This window comes from Mya arenaria, chromosome 15, assembly GCF_026914265.1.
Source record: "Mya arenaria isolate MELC-2E11 chromosome 15, ASM2691426v1".
Taxonomy (NCBI): domain Eukaryota; kingdom Metazoa; phylum Mollusca; class Bivalvia; order Myida; family Myidae; genus Mya; species Mya arenaria.
In genome coordinates, this window is record NC_069136.1 from 18197931 (window position 1) to 18224851 (window position 26921).

At 33.6% G+C, this 26921-nt stretch overlaps 1 protein-coding gene across 1 annotated transcript; it reads right to left on the reverse strand.

Annotated features, from left to right (window-relative positions):
* Positions 1-12369: 12369 nt before the first annotated feature.
* On the reverse strand, positions 12370-18412 carry LOC128219170 (uncharacterized). Its single transcript, XM_052926985.1, has 7 exons — positions 18293-18412; positions 14545-14679; positions 14316-14447; positions 14063-14148; positions 13261-13346; positions 12794-13008; positions 12370-12582 (listed from the first exon to the last, which is right to left on the reverse strand). Exons 1-7 carry the CDS (start codon positions 18410-18412, stop codon positions 12370-12372), a joined length of 987 nt encoding a protein of 328 aa, XP_052782945.1.
* Between the last annotated feature and the right edge of the window lie 8509 nt (positions 18413-26921).

Consider the following 26921-nt stretch of genomic DNA (forward strand, 5'->3'; position numbering starts at 1 on the left):
TTATAACGTTATACAGGTACGCGGCATATGGTTTTTATTTTACATTAATAAGTTACATAGTATTTAAACAATCAATACCAAAAATCATGCTGCATTTAAAAAAGTGCTGAGTGCCATGCAATGATTAGTTAAAAAATAAACTTTGTATTTGAAAAGAAAATGTCACGGAAACATGCAAATTATGTCGAAACAAAGAACAGCCCTGTTAATAAAGGATAACAATACCTTTTTTAAAACCAAATATCCTGGTTGTTTACTCCTTAGACCGTACACTTGATTCGGTTTACGTACCCACAAGACATTTCGAATGCGCGACGGGCACCGTGGTTAGCTGATACTGGTCTCTTTTCGGATAAAAGAGAAAGCGGCTACCAGTCTATCAATAAAGAGCATTGAACGGAAAAATGTCGATGCGTATTCTTCCAATATGTTCATATTCTTATTGCATTTAATCTGACCGTATGCAAGAACATTCATGTAGTTAACCCGATTAACTGATTACGCTACGTATCCATTTTTTGTGCTTTATTAAAAGAACATACAATTAGCTTGTCTTGTTAGGAGAACTATTTTTATTGGATGTTTTCATTGTAATCAGTTCCGGTACTACTTTGATTATTCAAATTCGCTAACGGCAATCCAATCAAAATACAGCGCATGAATACATTACGTCAGTGAACCCCCAGATGCGGCTTGAGAATGCAGATTTACGCGTTTACGGCTATGAACTAGGCCACAATAGCCCTAGTCCAATAAGGTTATAAGCTTCCAAAACTTGGACAATTTGACAAATTACCCTAGTCCTTATCCTCTGTTTTTGCCGAAGTTTCAATCGATTCGATTCTCATGACTAAGTGTAAGTGTTCAGAAGAACTACTAGAACTATTTTGTTCAGAAAACAGGCTTATATTAGAAATCGTTTGGCAAGTTAATAGATAAAATTATTTTTCAAACCTACTGTTAAAAGTACGATATTTAGATAAAACTTACTTCATAATGTCCAGCCACCATTTTGTTTGTTTGGGTAAAGAGCAATTGATTCTCTTCCCTGAGTCCAGTGCTTCCAGCAATGGAATAGGAAGACAGACTAGTTGTCGACATGTTCGAAACATTTTCAACATAACTCCAAAATTGTCACACAGTCATTTAATGCGAAGTTAGTTCTTGGCTTCCATTTGGGTGTTGGGGGATACATTTTTATTTAAGTTTTAACATGTTTCTGACAACATGGCGCTCTCTTGATTTAAAATGTTTACCATGGTATATCAGTTCATGGAGTCCCTACCTTTTTCAAGCACTTATTAGAATATATGAACACAGTTTTAAACCTTCAATTTACCTAAGTTATGTCGTAGAGTTGTTTTAATTTTGTTTACTAAATCGAACCTTTAAGGAAATTTCGCTATTGCTATTTCTGGATTTAATCCTTTGCAAGTGATGTGTTTTTTTCTAAACGGACAAAAAAAGAATAGCATGCGTTGCCGGTTTTTAGATTAGTGTTGATGTCAAAGAATTCCTCTACAAATCGCGTTTTGACGATTTGTTTAAGTTTTGAATAAACTCTTGTATAATTATAAAGTTAATTGCGCTTAATTGAAATGACATTATTTAATTTCCATAAACCATAGAGTAAAATAAATAAGAGATTGCCCGATGATTCTCGTGACCCGGCTGACATTCTATTACTGTTAGTTTCGGCGGAAATGCCTTTCTTGCAAACTGGACAGGCCAATTTAAAAATGCCAACGTCAGAAAGTTACGTCTTATGAGGTTTGGGTGAAAGTTACCAAAGAAATGCAATTTCTATGTCAATATAACGCATATGGATAATTTAAGGTATGCAAGAAAAAGACAAACCATGTGTTTCTGGTTCGGATCGAAAATTCCAAACCGAGGGCACCTGCGTAGACCAGTAACGAGGACTGGAAACACATGATAGATACTATTCAGGTGGTCGTTTTATTCTGAAGTTACTATATCAGAGTTTATTATTTGCTTTACTTGATTCGTTTTCACTGTCTTCAAGATGATACTGACTCCGATTGGGCTTGTATTTTCATTTGTGCAATCAATAATAACTATTTAAACAAATGTTTTGTGCAGATACTATTGTTTATATTCGCAGTGAGCCCCTGTTTCACCGACAAAGGAGGCGGTGAAAATTTAACGTGTATAAGTAAAGACATGTTGATTCATGTGTGGACTGTCTGTTATGTTAGTACGTTGTTTGTGTATCGTCCGTTGTTTGTTTAGTAGTGTGCCTCATTAGCAGGGTATGTGTTGCTGTGTTATTTGACCCATTACTTGCTTTCTCTTATAATTTACACTTCCATTAAAATTTATATTATCCTTTTTATGAAACTAAGAACACGTTTAAACCTATAAAGACACATATTTTCGTCGTTTGTTATTATTTTGATATTTCAATTCTTACCCTCACATGTTTCTGTAATTACCAAAATTAATGCTGTGTTCTATATATTTCTTTTATTTGTTTCACTTCCATCTAATTATCGATTACTTATTTTATATGTTTGTACTAACGCCTGCTTGTATCAATACAATCGTATGTTGTTTTTTTTGTAATCAATAAAACAACAATACAGCTTGATTTTGCTTTCAAGCTTTTTTTTTAATAAAATAAGAACAGGATCCACTGTGCTTTATCTTTTTTTTTATTCCGAATTAAACCTCTGTTAAATACAATTTACTTGAGCCCATGACTTTAGTCTTTAATTCACAATGTCAGTGAATAATTTTGCAAAACTGCTTGTTAATGTTTTCCCTCTCTAATTATCCCGATTTGATTGGCTGATTCAAGAAATGGAATATAACACCAGGAGACCAGGAACGTGAAACAATACTTATAGTTCAAAATGTAAATGAAACAGGAACTTAATTGTCCATTTAAATGTGACACAGATACCTCACAATATTCGTCGAACTCATCGTCTATGGTTGATACCTTATTCGGCCCTATCTGTCCGATTGCTTTCGAAATTTCCTCATTTGAAAGAGCGAAAAGATGATAGTGTTATACCAGATGAGTTAAAATGTAATTGTCAAAGATTTATGGAAAGTATAACTATAAAATAAATGTATTTATTCCGGACTTTATGAAATAATGGTATCTACTGTGGACTATATGCCATTGCTATTATAATATCTTATTGTGTTTGTAAACTGTTATGTTTCCTATTAATATTCGATTCCAACAAGTAACGATCTCGTGTATTCCAATACATAGCAAATAAATGTATTCAAATTGACAGGTAAGAAAATTGTCTAACAGTATAATACATTATTGCATTTGTAAACTTCTGGAGAGTATGGTCTTTGTAAATGAATTTAACAGAAACGGTCTGAGTCAAATATTGTTCAAATATCGATTAAGTATGTACTGACATACTGACATACGTTACCTATTATTTTTGTTTAATAAATATTTCGGTCTTTCGAATTAAAAATAATCTAATGAATAGTCTACATTTCTTAACTTTATGTGTCATTATGTTTTTCATTTGTTATCAATGGCACTTCATAAAACCTAAAGTTTGTTTGTTTAATTAACTGATGGCAGTTTACTCCACACTAAAGGTCCATGAACAACTCTTCCCTGAACTAGTATGTCTATATTTGCTGCCTTTACTCTTAATTAAATATTGGCAGCATTTTTCCTATTCTGTATGTCTATATTGGCTGCCAAAATCGTTTTATACCATCCCGTGTAAGTTTGATGCAAAATGATATTCGTCAGACATTTTTAAGACATTTCTATGTCATTGAATGTGTGTATTCCAAGTTTCAACAAAATTGGACGAGAAATGACAAATATATTATATTTAAGTCTCAAGAAGTGGTCGTTTCTTGAGAAATTTATTAATTTTTATAGGTCATGACATATAAAAAATATTTCATACAAAAAATGTTATAGATTTCGTTACAATCACTAAGAATTAGTTGCAATCAACATTGGTTGTCCGGTTAGCGCAGTGGTAAGCGCACTCGCTTCTCACCTAGGCGACCCGGGTTCGATTCCTGGCCTGGGCGCATGTGAGTTTGGTTTGTGGTCACCAAGCCGGACAAGTGGGTTTCCTCCGGGTTCTCCGGTTTCCCCCACAACACAAGACCACACTCTCGCGTAAAATCGTGCCAACGAGAGTGATTAATATAATGTTGTAATAACTTGTTTCACAATCGTTGTAAAATAAATATGTTTATACTATACTAATTAATTACTTGTTTTTACAAGATCGGACATGGTTAAACATAGTTCAATGAACTTAAAAATATCTTTAAAGTAGTTTAGATATTTTAGTCAATGTTATTTGGTGTGTAACTAAGTGTGAACTAGTTCCAATCAATCAATATATATTCAAAGTTTCAACAAGATTGGACAAGCTATGACAAATATTTTATATTTTATGTCTCAAAAAGTGGTCGTTTCTTGAGAAATTCATAATGACTTTATGACAGATGAAAATTATTTCATAATTAATCATGTTTTTTTATGTTTTTGATTGTGTTACTTGTAGTAAGAATTTATTCCAAACAACATGTATTCCATCTTTTTAGGTTGGACATGATTAAACAAACCTTTTTTGAGTGCTAAGATATACCGATTGGACAAAAACATTTATGAATTGTCATAGCATTGCCAAGTTAAACATGATTTTTTAAGACTTATCTATGTCATTTGTTGTGTTACTTTTAGTATTGTAACAGTATGAGCCAATATATAGTGGTTTTACAAAATATATCAAATAGACCAAAAATTATTGATTCTAAGTTAATCAATAAACCACTTTAAGTTTACACCTTGTGCTTTTTATATGAATAACTAGTTTTAGCATTATATATTATGCAGACTAGATCAGAAATTACACTAAGATTGGTTAGCGTTTTTAAGTGTTAAAATTGCTATATTTTGAAAATAAAACGCGTGCCTACCACCCTCACTTTTGGCAACTTTTTAATATATAATTTTAAGTACTTTTCACATGTTTTTTAACTTAGCAAAAATAATTTGATAATGGTTACTTTGGTATTTCCAGTTGTTGAAACATAAACATCACTTTACATATTGTTTTGCAGAAGATTGAAATTGAATTTCTTTCATTATGTGTTGATATTCAAAATATTTGTGAGAAATCAAGGTTTTTAGTTATGAAATACTTTGTCAAACTCTTCTTTATTACTTCACAATAAGCATACTGTTAAACATCTCATAGTTTTTTTACAACTATAATCGGAAATGAACTTGTGGTTGTCTGGAGGTTCCTGATTCCCATCAGTTCGCAAAATGCATTACAATTAAATGGTTAAATCAATCTTAAAATTAAATTTAAAATCAAAATTGGAAGGTAACAGCATCTACTTTTCTATATCATCTCGGCCAGAACTATTTTGTCTATAGTTTGAATTTATATTCATCATAATAGCTGGACAAAAATTAATCTATGTCATTTGGTAGGCCTAAGCAACTCGTGGTAAGAGTTTAAATAAATAAAACCTACTAGGGTAAATAATTATTTAAATACAATACGATGGTTAGTTGTTTGAGACAATGAATGTATACAATTCGATAATCAATGCACACTGTTTAAACTCTGGGTCGATTCTAGTATAATGTCTATCAGACTTATAATTTCAATATCTAGTGAAATAGATAAAATAATAATTGTGCCAAATGTAAATCTAGAATGCAACTGGATTTCGGAGGCAAACATAATAAGAGCAATGGAAAATTATAATTTAATATCTTTAACGATACTCCACGCTCATATGCACACCGATATTGAAATTTATCAAATACACTGTAATTCTGTATTGCAAAAAAGAAGGAAGAAACTTTTAAAGGTTCAATGAACTGACAATCATGGCTTACACCGCTTCACAATTTCTTTATCCTTTATTCTGTCATCACGCGAAAGACTATAACCATATGCTTAATTCTGGCCAAAGATAAATAACACGTTTAAGAGTTGTAATGTACATAAACGCATGTAAAGCCTGGAATATCTACATAATTAAACAAACACAATGCAAATCATGAACAAATTTCTTCGCTCGTGATTCGTTTTCTAGATTGAAACTGATCAGAGTTTGACAAGTCCTCTTCCAATTTCTCAGCTCTTTCTTCCGCTTGTTTTTGTATTTTGTTTTGTTTCTATCTTCATAAAATACTTTAACTCGTTAGTTCCATTTACCATTGTACCTCAAGTTTTACATCTACGAAATTTCTTTTGAACTTTTCTTTGTATATTGTGATAACTATAATCTAAGGCACATCATATGTAGTCATGTAGCTAAGACAGTCACTAAAAAGGTGAACATAGTTAATACACATATTTGAGGTCGTTACCAAATGTCGATTCCTGCTTTATTGCAAGCTAGCCTCAACTCAAAACAAATCCTTTATTACCTCCTTTACTGAAGATATTCTATCAACTATTCTAGACAACGATTCCTCAAACGACGAAATTCTGAAACCAGATGTACTTGCAATCATCTCTAACCTAAGCACGGAAATTTTAAAGATCTCAAAGCAGCAATTAATTGACTCGGCGTTGCTAACATCTATCCGAACCGACGTTACAGACATTGCAAACACTTATAAAGTAATGAATGGAACCCTTATGCGCATATTGGCTAGACTCCCGGAAATCACAGCCAATTCCCACCTAAGTAAACTTAAAAAAGTACAAGGTCTCGGTTCAGCTTTTGCCACGGTAAACTAGCGACTGGTTGAGGTTAGCGAAACTCCGACTCCACAGCCAGAAAGGTCATGCTCTGAAATCGTGAAAGACCATGACAAAAACAGTAACCATTCAAATGATCGTAGGACTAGTGACCCTACACCAATGACTACATAGATAATGACTGGCTTCGACCGCGCCGAACTGATCAATGAAGCGGGAAATGCATATTGGGAGTGGCAACATCACACTTTTCTCCAACACCGACCGACCGAAGACCGGACGTTAGAACCTCCACCCACCTCAACCGGCGACCACCTCAACAAGCATCCATTGATCCCCTTACACAGATCGACAAATTTGTAAATGCAGAATTAAAGCAATTAGCGAATAAGAAAGATAATGACCTATCAAAAGAAATAACTAATACTATACAGCACAGTGAAGTTGAAAGTGCAATAAAATGTCTTAAACTGAGGAAAAGCCCCGGAGTCGATGCTATTCTTAAAGAACATGTAAAAAATGGTGGGAAAGTTAATATCAGAGCTCTGACATTCTATTTTATTCCATATTATACAATGAGAGGAAGCCAAGCGAATGGAACATTAGTTTGCAAATTCCAATTTACAAAGGAAAGACGAAAGTGCAGACCGATCCTAGCAGTTACAGACCAATATCTCTAAGCCCATGTTTCAGCAAAATCTTTGAAAAAGTATTTTTGAACAGACTTGATAACTCAATAAAAAATAGACACATCGCGTTTCCATGAAAACAGCAGCAAGGATTTCGCAAAAAAGCTAAAGCTTAGTTGTGTTAGAATGGTGTTCAACCTGCAGGGTACTATATCAACAAATAAACCATAACAGCAACGTATTCGTAGGCATGCTTGACCAAAAGGTTGTTTTTGACTCTGTATGGCACGAAGGTCTCTTTCTTAAGATGGGACGATCTGGCTTAGTTGAAAACGCATTACGAACATTAATGTCTTCATATCGTGACTTGAAATGTATAGCGAAAATGAACGGTTATACCTCAAAGAACATTGCTATACGGAAATTAGTCCGCCAAGGGGGCGTTCTTTGCACGTTTAATTATTTACTATACGTGGATCAAACACTAAAAGATCTAGAAAACAGTAACCATGGCTGCACCATACAATCAACAAAGGCTGGCAACCCTTCATACTCAGACGACATAGTTTTGATAGCATTGTCACCCCTCAACCTACAGCGAATGATGAATATTGTATATACATATTGTCTGTCATGGAGAATCGATATCAACGTGAACAAATCGGAAATAATTGGTTACAGCAAGAATCATGAACTCATAATGTCGCGATTATGTTTGGAAGCAAAATTATCAAACAGACTTATTCGGTAACTCACCTGGGTGTTATGCAAACTTCCAACTTGAAATGTTAACTGTCAATAGAAACTAGATGTCAGAAAGCTAAAAATGCATTTTACGCAATGACAGATCAAGGAGCCCATTCACATGGTTTAAATCTACTAGTGTCTGTGTACCTGTATATCAATATAATTATGCCAGTTGTTCTATATTGTAGCGAGTTGTGGAATAATATTACAGCTAGTGACATTACAACAATCAATCGACTCCAACACTTTATTGATAAAATAATTTCCAAGGATTTCACTTTACAACTAGATCCGATATGTGTAAGTCCCTACTAGGACAAGTTATATTCGTCGGTAATAATCAGGAAATTGTTGTTTTGACATTTACTTCTATGTCTTGACTCTACATGTGCTAGTATAAGTAATTTTAAGACGATATTTCCAGTACGTCAAAGATGAGAATGTACCTTTAGGGTTTATACCTGACATCTGTAAAATTATATGTGTCTTTGGACTTCAAAACTCTATTCACAAAACTTTAATACACCCTGAACAAATACAATCAAGACTCCAATGGAAAACTACTATAAACTAACTCGTGCATTCTAAAGAAACTTTGCTGTGGACATATAGAACTACGTCTGGCGAAGATTTTAGACTTTTCAAAGTGTTACACCCAAATGTTTCCAAAGCAACAGTGTATTATGTTTTTGACACGAACTACTCCAAACACATCCGAATTTTAACTTCAAACCTTGGTGCAACGAACAGTCTTCAACGATGCTACAACTGTGGTAAAGACGTTAATAACGTAGATGTACACAGCGTATATTAATGCAGTGAACGTGAACGGGATAGGTGGTGTTTCATCGCTGACGTCACAGAACTTCACGTCAACCTTGCCCAAGAACTAGCATTTATGGACGGAGAAACATTTTTCCTCGCACTTCTTGGCGAAGATCTCATAGTTCCTGACTATGTTGAGTTAAGGTAATCGCATCTTTTTTTATTGATCATCTCGGCCAGAACTATTTTGTCCTTAGTTTGAATTTAGACTAATCATAATCATTATCAGGACACACAATAAAACTCTTTTTATCTTTTTATAGGCCTTTTAAGCATTTTATGATTTGAAGAATCAGTGATGTTTTGACATCATCGTATTATTGTCATTAATACTGACGTCATCATATGCTGAGCTCGAGCATCGATCGCTGATAGGTGTACCTTTCACGTATTGTATTTGAAGTTATAAGGTATGTGTTATTGATATGGTGTAAGGAGTTCAATGTTTAAAGGTGCATTATTAATACCACTTCGTTTTCAATAGAAATCGCATGCACAACACATCACGCCCAAATTCAGATATTACCGTTTTTGCAATATTAGGATGGTCGACCACATTCATGCATCCTAGCTCAAGGTATCATTCCTGCATTCGCTGTGAATGATACAGGCGAACTGCCTCGAGTTGCAGCGCATCGGTTTTCCCAAGCAGAATGAATTTCTAACAAATAAAAGTAACACTTGATTAATGGTTTATGTGTCTGAAAGCCTTATCGGTAAATATCTAAACCAGAAATGTGACCTGTGATTTTTTATTACTTTGTTATTCCTCTTGTAATATATGCATTGGAATTCGCAGAAGTTTTTCTAGTTTCGTTTTGAGACATAAACATGTACGAAAACACTTTTGTTTGCATTTACGTTCTAGGTAGTTTTTAGTTTTCGATCTTTCGTTTTAGTCTGAGCTTATATCAACACTCATTTATTTGCTAATCGCAAAAATACACGAGCTATAGTTGATATATTTATTTATGTTATGCATCGTAGCCTACAAGATACCTGTTTATAAATTATCATGCCAAGAGAACAACTATGGGACACAACTGTGATAAATGCGCTTTGATAATGATACGGAAAATGAAACGCAATTGAATAAAGAGTACGATTTGAGCATATCAATGTCATTATCCTAGTTTACTTGCGAGGTTTAGACATGTCAATATAATGTCATAACGACTGGTACAAAGTTTGACATTCACTTTATCAGAATCGATGTACTTTGAAAACGGGTATGATAATCTGAAAGCAATTGCTCTGCTATGAATAAGCTTTTTAACGAATCTAATTGCGATGATATCCTTTTAAAGCGGATGAATAACTTATGATGGACAAACCGCCATCAACAACTAATCCGAACGAGTTGATGCCTCATGGTCGGCTATGAATAAAAACAGCGAAACTTATGAGGAGCAAAGCTTTATTACAAAACATCATCACAGCATAGATAGAACGTCAATAGAGATACATACATCACTTCAAATACAATAAGATTATTTTATATACACAGTAGAGGATTTTGTATTAGTGTTTATCATTTTTAGAAGCATGCATTCCTACTTTTGCTCTAAATTAAGTAACCCGATCGTCAATTACGGTATATTTCGATATGAATACAATGTGACGACAAGAACAAACGATTAAAAATACTTCAAACTGTAAGTAGTCGTGAAAGTTGACATACTTTCGCCTTTTCATGTATCTGTTTTTGAAGTACTTGGTTAGAAAACAACAGCAAACTGTCGTCGATATATATATAGTATTATATTCCGCCCAAATAAAATAAAAGTTAAACATAGTTTACTAACAATACAAAATATTATCGAATGATGTTATCAACATGTTTCTTGTACATGTATTAACATAAGGCACACAGAGTTATAGATACCATAATGATTAATCAAGATACAAATGGCTAAAAGTAAATAAAGCACACAGTGGTTAATGAGACAGTAAAAGAATGTAATACATCAACCAAAAACACCACGAGTCGACAAAGCTAGGTTATAAGTAATTAAGACTACAGGGACAAGCTCAATTATAAAAAAAAAACATTAATAAAAACATAGGTTGTGCCATCAGGAAATTAGGCAAACTTCAGTTTTCGATATTCTTATACAAGTAATTATCTTATATTCATTCATTCTTATCAACTAAAACTGTATCTAAATCAGTCATTTTGCATCATTCTTAATATTCAATGTAAAACCGACCTTGATTAAAATGACTTAAAATCAACGTCTACCATGTTTATCACAATAACTTTTTCTGAACTCAAACTATTGAGCAGAAACGAGTGTTTTAAGTTTATCGAAACCTCTATCACTTCATGATCTTGCGATAAAGTAACTCGATCATAATACATCATTTCTCACCCCAAAAGTACATATCCACATATGTTTGCCGAACGTCAAAGCATGTTTGTTATTACTAACTTAACTGAATATATTAAGCAGAGTCCTTTGAATAGCTTCACTTGTCTGGTCTTGACCCTTATATGCATATGTTTTTTTATTCCAATCAAAGTGTAATTTTGAGAGGAACCTCCAATATACTAAGTTTCATTACCGCAGGCTATTCTTTACTTAAGTTATTGAATTATGTTTTTATCAATAGCCTCTTAACCCGTATTCATAGTTTCAGATGATTAAACACCATATGATCAAGACCTATCCCACACCACACCATATTAACAGAAACAAGCAAAACAAAGCTTTGTCCCATCTACATCACTCCTGATTTAAAGTTAATGAAAAGGATGATACTTTTAACAAGAACAAACATTGATTCCAAAAACAGCAACATTGCATCGTGGTGTGAAGTATGTTGGTATCTATAAGATCAAAGTGAGGTTACACATAAAAATGGCAAAATAATCCAAATAACAAAACAATACACCGAGAGCAGAGTAATGCTACATTTTTAACATATAAAGCCTCCGAACCTACGACAATTACTACCATCAACACATCTAGACAACACTACAGCCAACAAGTGTCTATATAATATATTCCCATTATACATCAACAGCAACGATTAATTTTTAGAACAAGTTAAGAGATAAACATTGTTTCAATTGATAAAAAAATGAAATTGAATATTATTGTTTATATGTTTTGGGCGCAAAAACAGATGTGAATCCACTAAACATTTTATTTAACATCTTGATTTGAGTTATTTTGTCAAGTGATTTTAATATTCACTTAATATTGATCATGTTATGTTAACTGAATTTAACATAGAATATGCAATTTGAAAGCATAAATTAGAAACATTAAATATTATGTAAACTGAAATATAAATTTATACTATTTTTATATCAAAAAGACACGGAATCTGCTCGATAAAAATTTCATCTCATACAAATATTGTTTTATGTGTTTTATCTCCGTTATTACTTCTTTCATATGTTTTTACTGAATTGTCATCTTGTTGCCTTAAGTGATTCAGTAGTTCAGTATTTGCAACAGTTATGCGTCTTTTTCGTCGGTTATGTCTTCAACCTGAGGGTAAACCTGGTCGATCTCTTCCTTCAGCTCACGTAATACAGCTTCCTTTCTATTCTTTCTTTCTTCAGCAGACAAGTGGTCAAGTGGTTTTGACAGGTACTCGTACAGGAAATCTATCTCCTTGTCCGTCTCCACAACATAAGCGCCGCAAAGTTGCCCGAAAAATCCCCAGTTCTAGATGAGAAGAAATCAAACATTTTGAAGTGAACATAACATCTTGAATATGAGTTAGTCATTTAACGGAGTCGTCACCTGTATCATTATTGACTGTACTTGCACAAACATGTTCAGAAATTTAATTTACATAAATATTAATAATAATCATAAATAATGAATACATCAAATATAAGATAAAATGTGCCTTCATAAAAAAAACAATTTTAACCTGTTCAGCTCTTTCTATGGACTTCAGAAAACGTGTCTGGTACCGTTCGTCTTCTATCTTTTTAAGGTAAACTTCTCCGGCTTTGGTGTCATCTTTCAGGTACTTTGTTGCCGCTGCCATATCTTCCCAAAACTTAATTATCTTTGTAAAAAGCTTGTCCACATCACCCAAGTGGGTTGCCGCTTCCTTAAGGGTTTGCACGTCACCAAGGCCAACTGTAACAAGGTGAATATAGGTTGTCAAAATTGTATGGATTAACTCCTTGAAAGGCATTGCTTTTTTATTTTACTTACAAATCATAACTCGGTTGACCTGTCCTCTCTATTCAGTAGTTTATAGTGTTCTTTTTTCAACTTTATCTTTGAAAAAAAAACAACAGGAAAGATTGATAGTAATCTAGCATTCAAGAAAAATAACAAACGTGATTCATTTGTGAGAACAATGGGTTCTTAATTACCTGACTTTGCCTCCTCCTTTAGTTTTCATGACTGTTGTATTGCGTTCGTCAACTTCTCCAAGGTTTTTCTGAACCTTTCCTTGTATCTGATAATAACTACAATATATAGGCAAAAAATGTAGTAGTGAAGCAAAGGCAGTCTCTATAAGACAGGATAGTGTACATTCACCTATTTAAGATTGGAAACAACGGCATAATCCCGAGAAGTGACATGTCAAGGATCTAAACATTTGATAATGTGCAAAATGCAAAATGTGTGTCACTATTATTGTATCGAGCAGACTATAGGTGCCGCTGGAATGTGTAAAACCATTTGATTATGAAAGGAAATTTACATATAATTAATTTGAATTCAAATGACATCATAATATTTCGTGAAGCGTCTGTCAGGTCAAAAACAAAACATATCGAAGTCATGTTTTAAATTAAAGGACTTGCACAACCTTAACATTTAAAGTTCGAATGGTTAGCTCATCGCAATTTAAAATGAACTGTTGGATGTGAATGTTATAAGTAGTCCTTCACGAAGTTTGACTATGATAGATCATTCTCATACTCAACAGGTTTTAAAGAAATAATTCAACAGTCGAAAGATTTTCATCCGTATGTCAGTAAACAGTATACATGTGTAAAACAATAAAAAACGACAAATAACGGCAAGTGAGTAAAATAGCACACGTTTTATATCGGTAATGCCTGGTTTTGCTTGAAAACAAATTCCTACACACCGAAGACGAAAAATTTATGCTTTGATTAGAAATATATAATTGTTTACAAAAAGCATGCAGATTGTTGAGTATATATGGCGGTACCTTGCTTTTGTCCTTTCAGATTCTTTCTTCATATCCTCGGCAAGATCGAGTATTTGCCCAAATGTGTCCCTGACTATGTCAGCGTCCTTGTGATAAAAATATGTCATTATCAATTAATCACAGGCAATAATCAATGTGCGAAACTTATTTTGTAAACAACAGCTTTAATGACACAAGGAGTTAGATAGTCGAACGTTTATGCTTTGGGAATACGAACCGTAAATTTTAACAACAACTTCAGTAATGTTCTTACCTGCAGTTCGACGCCGTCACGAATCATTGGCAACAACGTTTGAACAACATGTTTTGACGTCATGGTAAACTTCTTCATTAAGCCTGACGTCATCAAATGCTGTGCTCGAGCATCGTAAGCTGTTAGGCGAACCTTAAATGTATTTCGATTATTATGGTTAAATGATATGTATGATTGATAAAATATTTTTAAAATATTCTTTCAATTGTATGTACATTTCAGAGTTCACCTCTTTTGCAATATCAGGATGGTCGATCAAATTCAGGTAGCCTAGTTCAAGGTATCGAGCCACCTCCCTTTGGGAATGGTATAGGCGAACTGCGGTGAGCTGCAGCGTCTCATCTTTCTCAAGCAACACCGATTTCTACAAATATAAGTAGGAATCGACTTTTTATTACTGGTGTCTGAATCTTAACCACTTAGCTTTAACAAATCTGCATTTAGTTTAATATCTTAAATATGTAAATATTAAGATATTTCAAACCAGCCCGAAATACCAAAATGCCACCTGCCGAATATTGCTCTTTGCAATTACTTTGAATGAATGTAATCCAAACATTAAGTATATATTGGTTTTAATGCAGAATGTCTCATGAACAATGGGGTGGTGGATTGCAGGACCATTTAAGAAATAGGAACAGTTAAAAAAAATCCTAGAACACATGTCTTCCTATAAGTTAGCGAACATATTACTTCCGGTCTAGCTTTGACCAAAAGCTTTTCGTTACACCACTTTGAGATTCCATTCCGTCGATATCAAAACGTGAAAACAATGCATGTGCTCTTTTGCTAAATAAATGTTTACACACACGCACATATATAGTCATTTTTTAAATTCCAATTTATATTAAAGAAGTTCTTAAATACTAACTTATAACGTTATTAACAAAATGACATAATGTTAACTTAACAAGTTTATGGAACTGAGTGTTCTTACTGGATGTTTCTCAAATCTCACATATGGTATCTGTTAACCTGGTTACTGTGGTTCCTACCGTAAACAATTGTGAACATAGCGAAACACATGCAAAGGGTACTATATAAAGGGCTGCTATCGTGATATACTGTGATCGAAAGAACTTTATACGTATACGTAAGAGGCTATTACATTATGTAAGATCACACTTATAGTCTGTTCATTTATCCAATATGGGGGATTTGTTTTATGCTTATGAATAATATGCTGGTATTTTTATAAGTAGTAATGTTCGTATCTGCTGATTATGTACTAATATAATACCTCAACAAGACCAATACTTCAACAAGGAATATTTTTTGTGAATATCATCAAAATTTGAAAAAACAACAACATAAGATACCTCTTTAGCCAGCAATTATACCAGGTGGAAAATAAGATCAATTCCTGGTAAAACTATATGGTTTGCATAGTGTAAGAATCGCACTTTTTCACAAGTTTGCTTTTGACCGTGTTTGTAAGGAATTCTGATCTGAATAGCAACGAATAAAATTTGTTCATTGTTGGAAACCTATTTCAGTCCTATTGGCCATTGTTGGACAATTGTTTCAGGGTTATCGGCCGTGAACTGTTGGACAACTACTTTTGCGTTATCTGCCGTCAATTGTTAGACTATTATTTCAGCATTATCGGCCGTATATTGTTGGGCACGTTCTTCAACGTTATCGGCCATAAATTGTTGGACAATTACTTCAGTGTTATCGGTCGTGTATTGTTTGACAATTACTTCAGCGTTATCGGCCGTGAATTATTAGACTATCATTTCAGCGTTATCGGTCGTAAATTGTTGGACGCGTACTTCAGCGTTATCGGTCGTGAATTGTTGGACGCGTACTTCAGCGTTATCGGCCGGGAATTAATACGCAATTACTTCGGCGTTATCGGCCGTGAATTGTTGGACAATTACTTCAACGTTATCGGCCGTGCATTTTTAAACAATTACTTCAGCCTTATCGGCCGTGAATTGTTGGACAATCACTTCAGCGTTATCGGTCGTAAATTGTTGGATAGTCACTTCAGTGTTTTGTCGGCCGTGAATTGTTAGTGAAATACTTCAACGTTCTAGCCATTGAATTGCAAAAGTACACATAGGTTTGCCAAATCCCATGCCTTATATCTACATATAACTATGTACATTTTACAGGACCTTCCAATTTACTTATTTTTCGCCAATAACCTTGAACCTGACCCCATATTTATAGCATATGATAATAGTATATCATTTATAAGATCTTACACTTGTCTATCCACACCATGTTTAACAAAATACAACATCCGAAAACAAAGCTATATCCAATTAACACAAAACCTTATTTAAAGTAAAAATAATGATGATACTTTTTAAACGACAAACGTTGAATCAAACAATAGAAAAATGACATCGAGGTGTGAAACATGTTAGTATTTAAAAGAAAAGAGTGACTTTACACATAAAAGTGGCAAATTTTAAAAATCAAAGCAATTGCAAGGAAACATCATATGTGGTCCCTATCGAGCTATTATACATAAATATATTACGACTGCAAGACACAGGAACTCACATTAAGCCTAAGGCACATAGAAATGGTACATTAACAACAAATAAAGTAGTGTTTGAAAATCGGACTCCATTTGCTATTGATAATCGAATCGAATCGGACTCAGCATTTCGATTTACTATCGGACAATAATCGAAAGTTCATAATATCAGTAAGGAATACACTCTTTATACATATCACCATGATCTTTTAAATGGTTAAACCTGGAATCAGTACGTGTGATGCTATAGTCATGCTTTTTGCTACAGTAAGTATATTTCCATATTTTTTTTCTGCCTTTAATAACTTAAAGAAAAAATATAACAACACAACACATACTTAATAATTGCACATTCGTTGCAAAATGATGCACACCGCATCAAGTAAGTTATCTTAGCATTTTATCCATGTAAAAGCATATTGAATATTTGTGAACCAGCTTATCATTCAATAAACTGTTACATTGAACATTTCATTAGAATATCATAATTTCATAAAAGTTTCACAAAAAATATAAACAATTAAATTTAATTTGTAATTTTGGAAGAAATTAAAAGTTTTTAAGGCAGTGTTTACATTCACGGCATTTGTGTAAGGGAGTGAACTCCCTTGTTAAATGAGCTCAACGAGAATTTACCGGAAAAAAAACTGACAGTTACTCGACTTTTACTACAAAAAAATACGTAGTTACCGGAAGTAACATTAGCGACATCGATTTTGGACAACCACTATCGATTGTCGCCGACATAGCATTGTCAGCGACGATTTATCGATTGTACTCGATAACCGTTTCATCACTAAAATAAAGCGTCCGAACCTACGACAAATACCACCATCAACACATCTAGACAAATGCAGCCAACACTTGTCTACATATATATTCCCATTATACATAAAAACCAACGATGACCTTATAGAACATGTTAAGAGAGATAACAAAGTTAGTTTGATTAATTATTTGATAAACATATATACCCAAATCTTGATATAATGATTAAAGAATTGAAGTTTAATATTAATATATTTATGTTGTGGCGCACAGATGGATGCACGTCAACTTAAAATTTAATTTAACATTTTGATTTGAGTTATTTTTATCATGTGCTTTCAACATTACTGAATATTTATCACATAATGTTGACAGAATTTACTATTAAATATGCAAATTGAAAGCATATAGAAGAAACATTAGAGGATTTATTCCATCAAATATTATTATTAAAAGAAGAATATAGCTCTAAAAGCTTCGTAGGATATGTCAAAATCTGATTTAAAGAATACTTTACTAACATGGCTGTTTGCCCCAAGGTGGATATATAAATATATACTATTGAATATATCTAAAATTCACAAAATCTGCACGATTAAAATATCATCTCCGTTATTGCTTCGTTATTTTTGTAGCCTTCAATTCTTCAGTAGTTCAGTCTTTGTATCATTTATTTGTCTATTTCGTCAGTTATGTCTCCAATATGTGGGTAAACCTGGTTGATCTCTTTCTTCAGCTCACTTATTACCGCTTCCTGTCTGTTTATTATTTCTTCAGCAGCAGACAAGTGGTCGAGGGTTTTCGACAGGTACTCGTACAGGAAATATATTTCCATGTCCGTCTCCACATCATAGGCGCCTCATAGTTGCCCAAAAATCCCCAGTTCTTTATGAAAACAAATCAAGCGACTTGAAGTGAAACAAACATATATTGAATATGAGTAAGTCATTAAAGAGAACATTGTGTCATCATCTGTATTATTATTGACCGTACTTAAACAAACACATTTAAAAAGGAACTGTTATTTTCATTAATGTTAATGGTTACCAAGATAAATGAATCTATCACATATAACATAAACTGTGCCGTCATAAATGAAACAATAATTTAACCTGTTCAGCTCTTTCTACGGACTTCAGAAAACGTGTCTGGTACCGTTCGTCTTTTATCTTTTTAAGGTATACTTCTCCGGCGTTTGTGTCATCTTAAGGTTTTGCTCGTCACCAAAGCCAACTGTAACAAAGTGAAACTATGCTGTCTAAATTTTATAGATAGACCCATTGAAAAACATTGACTTTAGCTACTGATCTAAATGTTTTGGCCTTAAAACTTTAACGTAGTTCCCAAGTCAATCAGGGGCCATGCATTGATAAGTTTGATAGGATAATATGGAGTTATGTAACCTCATTGTGTGATGGTCCTAAACAACTATGTGAAGTATTAAGTCAATTGAATAAGGGTATAGAAGTTATTAATAAATATCACAACCTGCCCTAAAACTGTAACCTAAGTTCCATAGTAAATCAGGGGCTATAATTTGTATAAAGGATAATATGGAGTACTCATAATGTGATGGCCCTGAACAACTGTGTTAAGTATTTAGCAAAATGAATGAAGGGTATTGGACTAATAAGTGAAAATCCCATCTTGCCTAAAACTTTACCCGGACGCCCTCCATATTCTTCGAAAAGTCGAGCTTAATATTCGAAACTCACAGACAACAAATTAATTTTAAGAAAAAAGTTATACAACTCTTGTTTAAAATAATATCATATTAAAATTATCACCCTGTGTAAAAAACATCAGTGCGCGATTACATTATCTTCTACTAAATAAATATTGGTTTCATATGATGACTTTGACTGTAAAGCAGAATAGGTTCACAACTGGCGGGACTATAAGTTGTTAAATTGTTTTGCTGTTCAGTAATGACACATTTTTTTAAACTTTCATTTTATAAAATTCATTTATGTAATATCTACTTGATGTATCGACTTTAAATTTGAACATATGTACCTTGTAGGTACCTCGATTCGGCAGGTCTTATCAATTATGTAAATTAATAAATAAATTCCGCTATAATGTTTGAAATGATATTGAAAGTGTACTGTTTAAACGAATGACGCATTATAATCAATAAATTTCAGGTTGTGCGGCCGTTTAATAGGCGAAACTGAAGTATACGTCAATTGTGGGAGAAATTTAGAAGAACCGAAACTGACATGCACCGGAGGCCCAAATGTAGAGAAACAACTCGCCACCAAGAAAGATATATTGTTCTTTCTCACCTACGCAACCGTTTCACTCCGGCTACGTCAACAGCAAGCAGACCGTTGGCACGCACATCTGTCCAATTAGCCCACAGACCGTCCGCAACCGGCTCCGGGCCGTAGGAGTTCGTGCCCGTCGACCATGAAAAGTGCATGTCCTTACTGCGGGTCACAGCGCACCACGGCTAGCATGGGCGAGACGAAATCTACGGTTGATTAGAGCTGACTGAGCTAATGTATTTCTGTGGATGAAACTAGCTCGAAGGTCCGTGGGTCAGATGGGCGCGTCCGCATTTACCGACGGAGGCGGGAGCGAAACAGGTGGTGTTGTTTGATTGACTCAGACCAGTTCGGCGTTGGTTTCATGATGGTTTTGGCAGGAATTTACATGCACACAAAGACTCCCATTTACCCTATCCATGGTAATTTAAACGCAATGAGGCATCAGAACGACATTATTAAACATGTATTGATACCGCACATTCAAGCTAATTGATACATGATATTGTTTCAAGACAATGCGCCTTGGCATCTATGCTGACAACAACAATATTTTTGTTTAGATTTTCCGGAGAAAGCCCAGATCTCAATCCAAGGAAAATTTGTGGGACTTGCTAAAGAGGTAATTTAGGGCTTTGCCCCAACAACACAATGCCGACGAACTCAGGCGAGATATTCGTCGGATGTGAGACATTATCCAACATCTAGAGACATGTGGTTTCAATGAGGTCAAGAAGGTACAAAGCAGTAATTATCGCAAATGGTGGTCATACAAGCTACTAAACTTTTTCCTGGACAGTACTTTGAGGCTTTCGATTTAATAGATGACTAACTTAAACACTGTTATTTCAAATTAATTAATTGTAATAATGAGCGGAATATTTTATTAAAATGATTGCAATAAAATGCGTAAAGAATGTGTATTAAACAAGTTTGTGATTTTGTTATATTATTCTCATATTTCAATAAAAAACATAGTGGACGTGTCAACATTTTGTTTAGTGCATTTAAACCAATATCCTCGTCGATATTTTGAAACCTCGAGAGTACAGACCTTCTTTAAAGTGATACATTGATTCGCAACACTATTGATACAGTACACAGATCGACAAAAAACTAAACGTTTCTATTTTCATGATCGACACCAAACACCTCGGCTTATTATCAATTTTGGACAGAGGTTTAGGAGCTTTTTTGATGGTATAATTGCCTATTTCAATTTGACACCTATAGAACGTATTTCGTTATCCGCTAAATGTAATCAAATCTTACAGCGGTATTAGATAAAACTTGATTGTTGGATTTGTTGACATTTCAAAGGTTAATTTTTATAACGATTTATGTTAATTTAAATTAAGAAAAATCATGAATTTAAAAATGCCAAACTCATCTCAAATTACATCTGGGTGTTTTTACTTTTATTATTTGCCGACACAGTAATGAAAATACCATTAAATACCTATCCTGGCTGGTTTACAAGTGATTTAATATTTTACATAATTTACATTCTTAACTTAATGAGACACGAACGTTAGTAAAATATGTATACGAATATCACTCGTGTTGACGATAATTCGCCTTCATAAAGTAATGTAAAGAAAGACAACTCCAAATTTATTACATGTAAAATAGTCTTAAGATTTAGCTCCCATACCATTTTCCCGAATGTTAACTCCCTTATACATTACTATCCTGTTATCGTAGATTTAAGGAGCAGTATTTATTAAACTACGACACTGAAAAGCTCGGGAAAATTATTCATATCAAGATCTAGATATAATTCGACCTGTTAATTTGTGAGAATGCTTTAATTGACATTTTCCCAACTTGTGACAATCAGTTTGTTTTCTACTGTTATTACAGATACATATCCATTGTAAAACAACAAAAATAATATGAATATTTATTATTATAACACAGTCTTCAATCCTGTCTCAAGCGTCATAATACGTATATTCTAAATGGTGTGTGCAACGAAATGGATCGCCAAACAGCAAAAACACAAACACTCGTCTGTTATATTTTACGTAAAGGGTTCAACTCTATATAGTGAAGAATATGAGTATATAATGGAAATCGAAAGTGTCAGACAGCTTAGGCATTCCATAATAACATTTCTCATTACTACATAAAGTCACTAAATTTGGCACTGACCATGTCATGAGGACGTCACCTGAATGTCAGTGGAAATAACATTTAGTCTTTACATTTAATATTGCCCTCAAATTTAATATTTCTAATTTTCTTATGTTGAATTTTTTGAATCATTAGAGGTATTTGTTGAATTATGTGGAAGATCGTATTTTATTTCACTCGTGGTCACAGAAAAATAATAGTTTCACTCGTGGCTACGCCAGTCGTGAAGACTGTTTGTTTATGAAACGTTAAAGTGAACTTAGGATTTTCAACGTCCGAACCGAATTTAAACTAAAGAACACGTGAGATTGGTGCCAAATGTAGAAGGGCGTACTATTTGTGAAACCTGTGATCAATAACATTTATTTCAATATATATATATATATATAGAATTGAAGAATTGTTGCTACTTAATTTCAGAGAACTAACAGACTTAACAGATGTTTTACAAAGTTGAAAATAAATCATATGAACTAAGGCGCTGCCTCTACGGGTTTGAAGTGTTATTGACGGACACTTAAAGTTTACTTAATGACTAAGTATAACATACAAGGAGTAAAAGGGAAACGTTTTTGTATATGTTAATAAAACGTTTAAAATAACAAGTAGTTCTGTTGCTAATAGCAATTTATTTAGTATATACACAATAATCTTCAATAATAGTGTATACATTATATATAATGCATTACTATTTATTTTATATGAAGTTTAGAGTTATTCTTCTTAATTAACTTAAATAAAGCTACTATGCATTTATAATCAAATTCACAAACGCATTTGAGGAAAATTTTACAAACAGAAAATAAATAAAAACAAGAGCTGTCACAGAAACAGTGCGCTCGATTATTCCGCCGATTTTCGGTGTATGGACTGAAAAGTTTTGGCGAAACATGCAATGATCACTGTTATTTTAGATTTCAATGCAATACATGATGTGCTGAGATATTTACATAAATTGAGTTGGAAAATATTTGAGGTGATACGCAAACTTTAATGTAAATTCTAAGTGAAAAAAGCGGCATAATTCTGTCAAACGGCTCGATACAGTGACCTCCTCATGTGCACAAGTTGGGGGCATGATGGTGAACAAGCGTGCGAAGTTTCAAAGCCGGATGTCAATTGACTTTGAAAATATTTGAGGTGGTACTCAAACTTCAACGTAAATTCTAAGTCAAAATGGGGCAAAAATCTGTCAACATGCTTGATAGAGTCACCTCCTCCTATGTACAGGTTGGCGGCATGATTATTGAACAAGCGTGCTAAGTTTCAAAGCCATATGTCAATGGACTTTGAAAATATTTGAGGTGTTACGCAAACTTTAACGTAAATTCTAAGTCGAAAAAGGGGCATACTTTTGTCAAAATGCTTGATAGAGTTACCTCCTACAGTGTAGAGGTTGGCGGCATGATGGTGAACAAGTGTGAAAAGTTTCAAAGCCATATGTCAATGGACTTTGAAAATATTTGAGGTGGTACGCACACTTTAGTGTAAATTCTAAGTAGAAAAAGAGGCATAATTTTGTCAAAATGCTTGATAGAATTACCTCCTCCTGTGTTCAGGTTGGGGGCATGATGGTGAACAAGTGTGCAAAGTTTCAAAGCCATATGTCAATGGACTTTGAAAATATTTGAGGTGTTCGCAAACTTTAACATAAGTGGCGACGCTGACGCCGACGCTCGGGTGACTAGGATAGCTCTCCTTATTCTTCGAATAGTCGAGCTACAAATGATTACATACCAATAATGTTGCACTGAAGTGAATTACAAGCTGGAGTAATTATAATTTTAACTAGAATTGAATGGGCAAAAATCTATTTAAATATGATGGTAAAACATGGCAAAACATTTAATCAATTACTAATAATTATGATTGAATATGAACAATATGACGCCAAGCAGCTCTGGCAAATTGTCTGCAAAATATCTCAGTGAGAATACAGAATATATTCTTATTTGTTTGTTACAAAAAAATACACCCCAACCCCCAACCCCGCAAAAAGTTGCAAAATGTGAATTATGAACAAATGTGTTGTTTAGATTTTAAGGGCAAATACAAATCTGCTTTAATTACAGAATTATCTAAACGATGCTTTCAATAAACTTGACAAATCTGACAAACATCAAGTCTAATGATCAAAATTATCTAAGTTTCAATTAATGAATATTGTAAAGAGCTTTGCTAAAATCAGGTATAAACTAGAAGACCTGTGACAGTTAAATATGCAGCAACACATGTATTTTTTACAGATCACCAACAGTGACCTTTTTGTCTTGCTTTTTGATAAAAAGGTTGTTGTTTTTTACATCTGGTGGGAAATAAAACTGTATGAATAAATTGTTAATATTTTCTAGACTTTTAAAGGACCAATATGTTTTGACCTCTTATGAGGTTTATTATAAATAAAGCATGACAATAATCAAAAACAATTGTTAATATCATGGGACTTTCTCAAAGACCCAGTATATTAAAGTTTAAACTTATCAAGGTGTAATTACAAACAAATGACTTCTAACCCTCACATAATGTTTAACCCACAGGGTGATCTAAAAAGAAATGATAAATTGCAATTACAATCAACATTCAACAGAGTTGAAAAGATATTCTAAATTTAGCACCTATATAGAATATACAATAAAAGTAATCAAGTCAGAGATATTGTTGGAACACACCCAAATAAGAACCCAGTGAAAAACTGTCAGCGGAGCTCACTTAGCACTATTTCATATAATTTTTATATTTCTTGAGTGCACCAGCCAATAGAGCAAGACCAAATTTCAGTTCCGAAACCATTTATATATGAAAACAATTGAAACAATTAAAATTATTATATTATATAATGTATACAGAATGACATCATGAGGCTATTAAATTATTCACATATGTTAATATGCACAAATTAAGGCATGTCTTCATTCATTAATGTTATCTTCTATTAATATATAAATATATTTATTTGAAAAAAATGCTTGCAATATGTACAGTTTCAAATTATGATGATAAAATTCAGTGTTCTCAAAAGCACATTCAATGTTTTCTGTACTGACAGCTGGATCTTAAATGTTTAACATATCAGTTCAACAACATACAGTGATTTTGGATTCATTGACAGTTAAAACACCATAACTACTATATACCGAAATGATTTCTTCTTGAAAAAATCATGAATAAAAGAAACCGAACAAACCAGCAAAAACTGAAAGTATCTGGTTTTAAATGCTAAATATGGCACAAAATTAACAGAACAGAGTTTTGCATTTGTCTATATGTTGCTCAATTATTACATATATGCTGTAAATGTCACATTTTTTATTATTTACACATAAACAAGTTGACAGGGGTGACATCTGCATTCTCTTGAAATATGGGATTCTGTGCTGCATCTAGTTTCAAATTAATTGAACCCTTCAGGCTGCTGGCACATAAGAATCTGCAAATAACATAAATGCAGTGTTTTTAACAAAATAAAAGTACTAACTACTATTGTGAAGGTATACCAGTTAACAATCATTTGAGGCATACACAATTCTATATGTAGTCATAAATTTGATATAGACACATAGTCATAGTGTAATTTGACGGATTCAAAGATCAAGACAAAATAGATGAAATATATTATGTTTGAATATTTTGCAATGAGTATTAATCAACTCCAAGGTAATTGGCTACAAAGAAGCATTTTGGAGGAGTCAGAAATGCACTTGCTTAGAATCTCTTCTCACTTGAAGACATTTTCCATTCTCTGGAAGTGGTATGGAATTCCAGACAGAACTATCTTGAACAGGATTTTTTGTCCATAAAGGTCCTCTAGAGCATCAGCAACCAGGTGGCTATAAAAAAGAACCAATACATTTGTGCTTTTACAGAATGTTGAAATGTATTAAGAAGTATTGCGGGATAAGTCAAAAACCTGAAATTTATAAAAGAGCAAACAAAATAGTTTTACAAAATTGACAAACACGCAGAGGTTGTTTTTCATTAGAAAATGATATAATATCATGGCTGTGACCGGAAATAATTTACAACCAGCATGAAACAAAATTATTTAGGAATGAAACAAACAGAAAAGATAAACTTAAAAGATTCAAACCCGCTACTGTTTGGATACATTTTCATAAAGTGATTGTGAAATACTAATGAATTACCGCATGATGTCTACTCCAATTTAAGTTCGGCTGGCTGGTCTGTCATCATCCCCATCTCCAACCTGTTGCAAACAATAAACAAACAAGAATAAGTTATTAAGGAATTGGATTACTAAAATGTGCACTATACCTGGTTTATGTAATTACTAAAATCTTATTTTCATTAGGACATTCACTAAAGGCTTCGAGTTGGGTTGGTGAAGCTGGCGTTTAAACACCAGACAATTGAAACCGCCCCCCCCCCAGGTCCGGGGAATAGCGAGGACTTTGACTTTCGGTCAAGCCAACCCCGACTAAAATCCCCGCCCTGCGGGAACGAACAAATGGTAAAATCCCTGCCAAATTCCCCCGCACCCCAGGGACAGTTGGTAAGGCCCATTCCCCGCTATATTTTGCGCGAAGACAAAACCACCGCATTCATCCGGCACTGCGGGGCCACCTGAAAACATGCGGTTATAGTACTTTGATTACATACAATCCATGCAGGATATGACTAATAATACGTGTTTCCCTTTGAAACCGTATAATTTAACGTAATTGCATAATAAAAAATCGAAACTTTTTACTTAACTTGCTAGTCTAAACAATGATTACTTTATTTTACAGGGTAAATGTGTTGTTTTTTTTGTCTTAATTAATTAAATGGTTGACCTTAACACGGTTAATTGCTGATGATAGATTGTTATAAGCTCGTCGATAAGATCGGTGCCAGAACAGTTTGGTATGCGTTGAAAGTCGTCTAACGTGTTTTCCGTTGTAATACCAATGGGTTGAACAATAGACTTAAACGGTGAGT

Coding starts and splice junctions, on each gene's coding strand:
- LOC128219170 (XM_052926985.1), bottom strand. CDS start 18,412: ATGGAAATATATTTCCTGTACGAGTACCTGTCGAAAACCCTCGACCAC. Junction 14,448..14,544: donor ATCCTGATATTGCAAAAGAG/GTGAACTCTGAA, acceptor AATACATTTAAG/GTTCGCCTAACAGCTTACGA. Junction 13,347..14,062: donor TCTGAAAGGACAAAAGCAAG/GTACCGCCATAT, acceptor TATATATTGTAG/TTATTATCAGATACAAGGAA.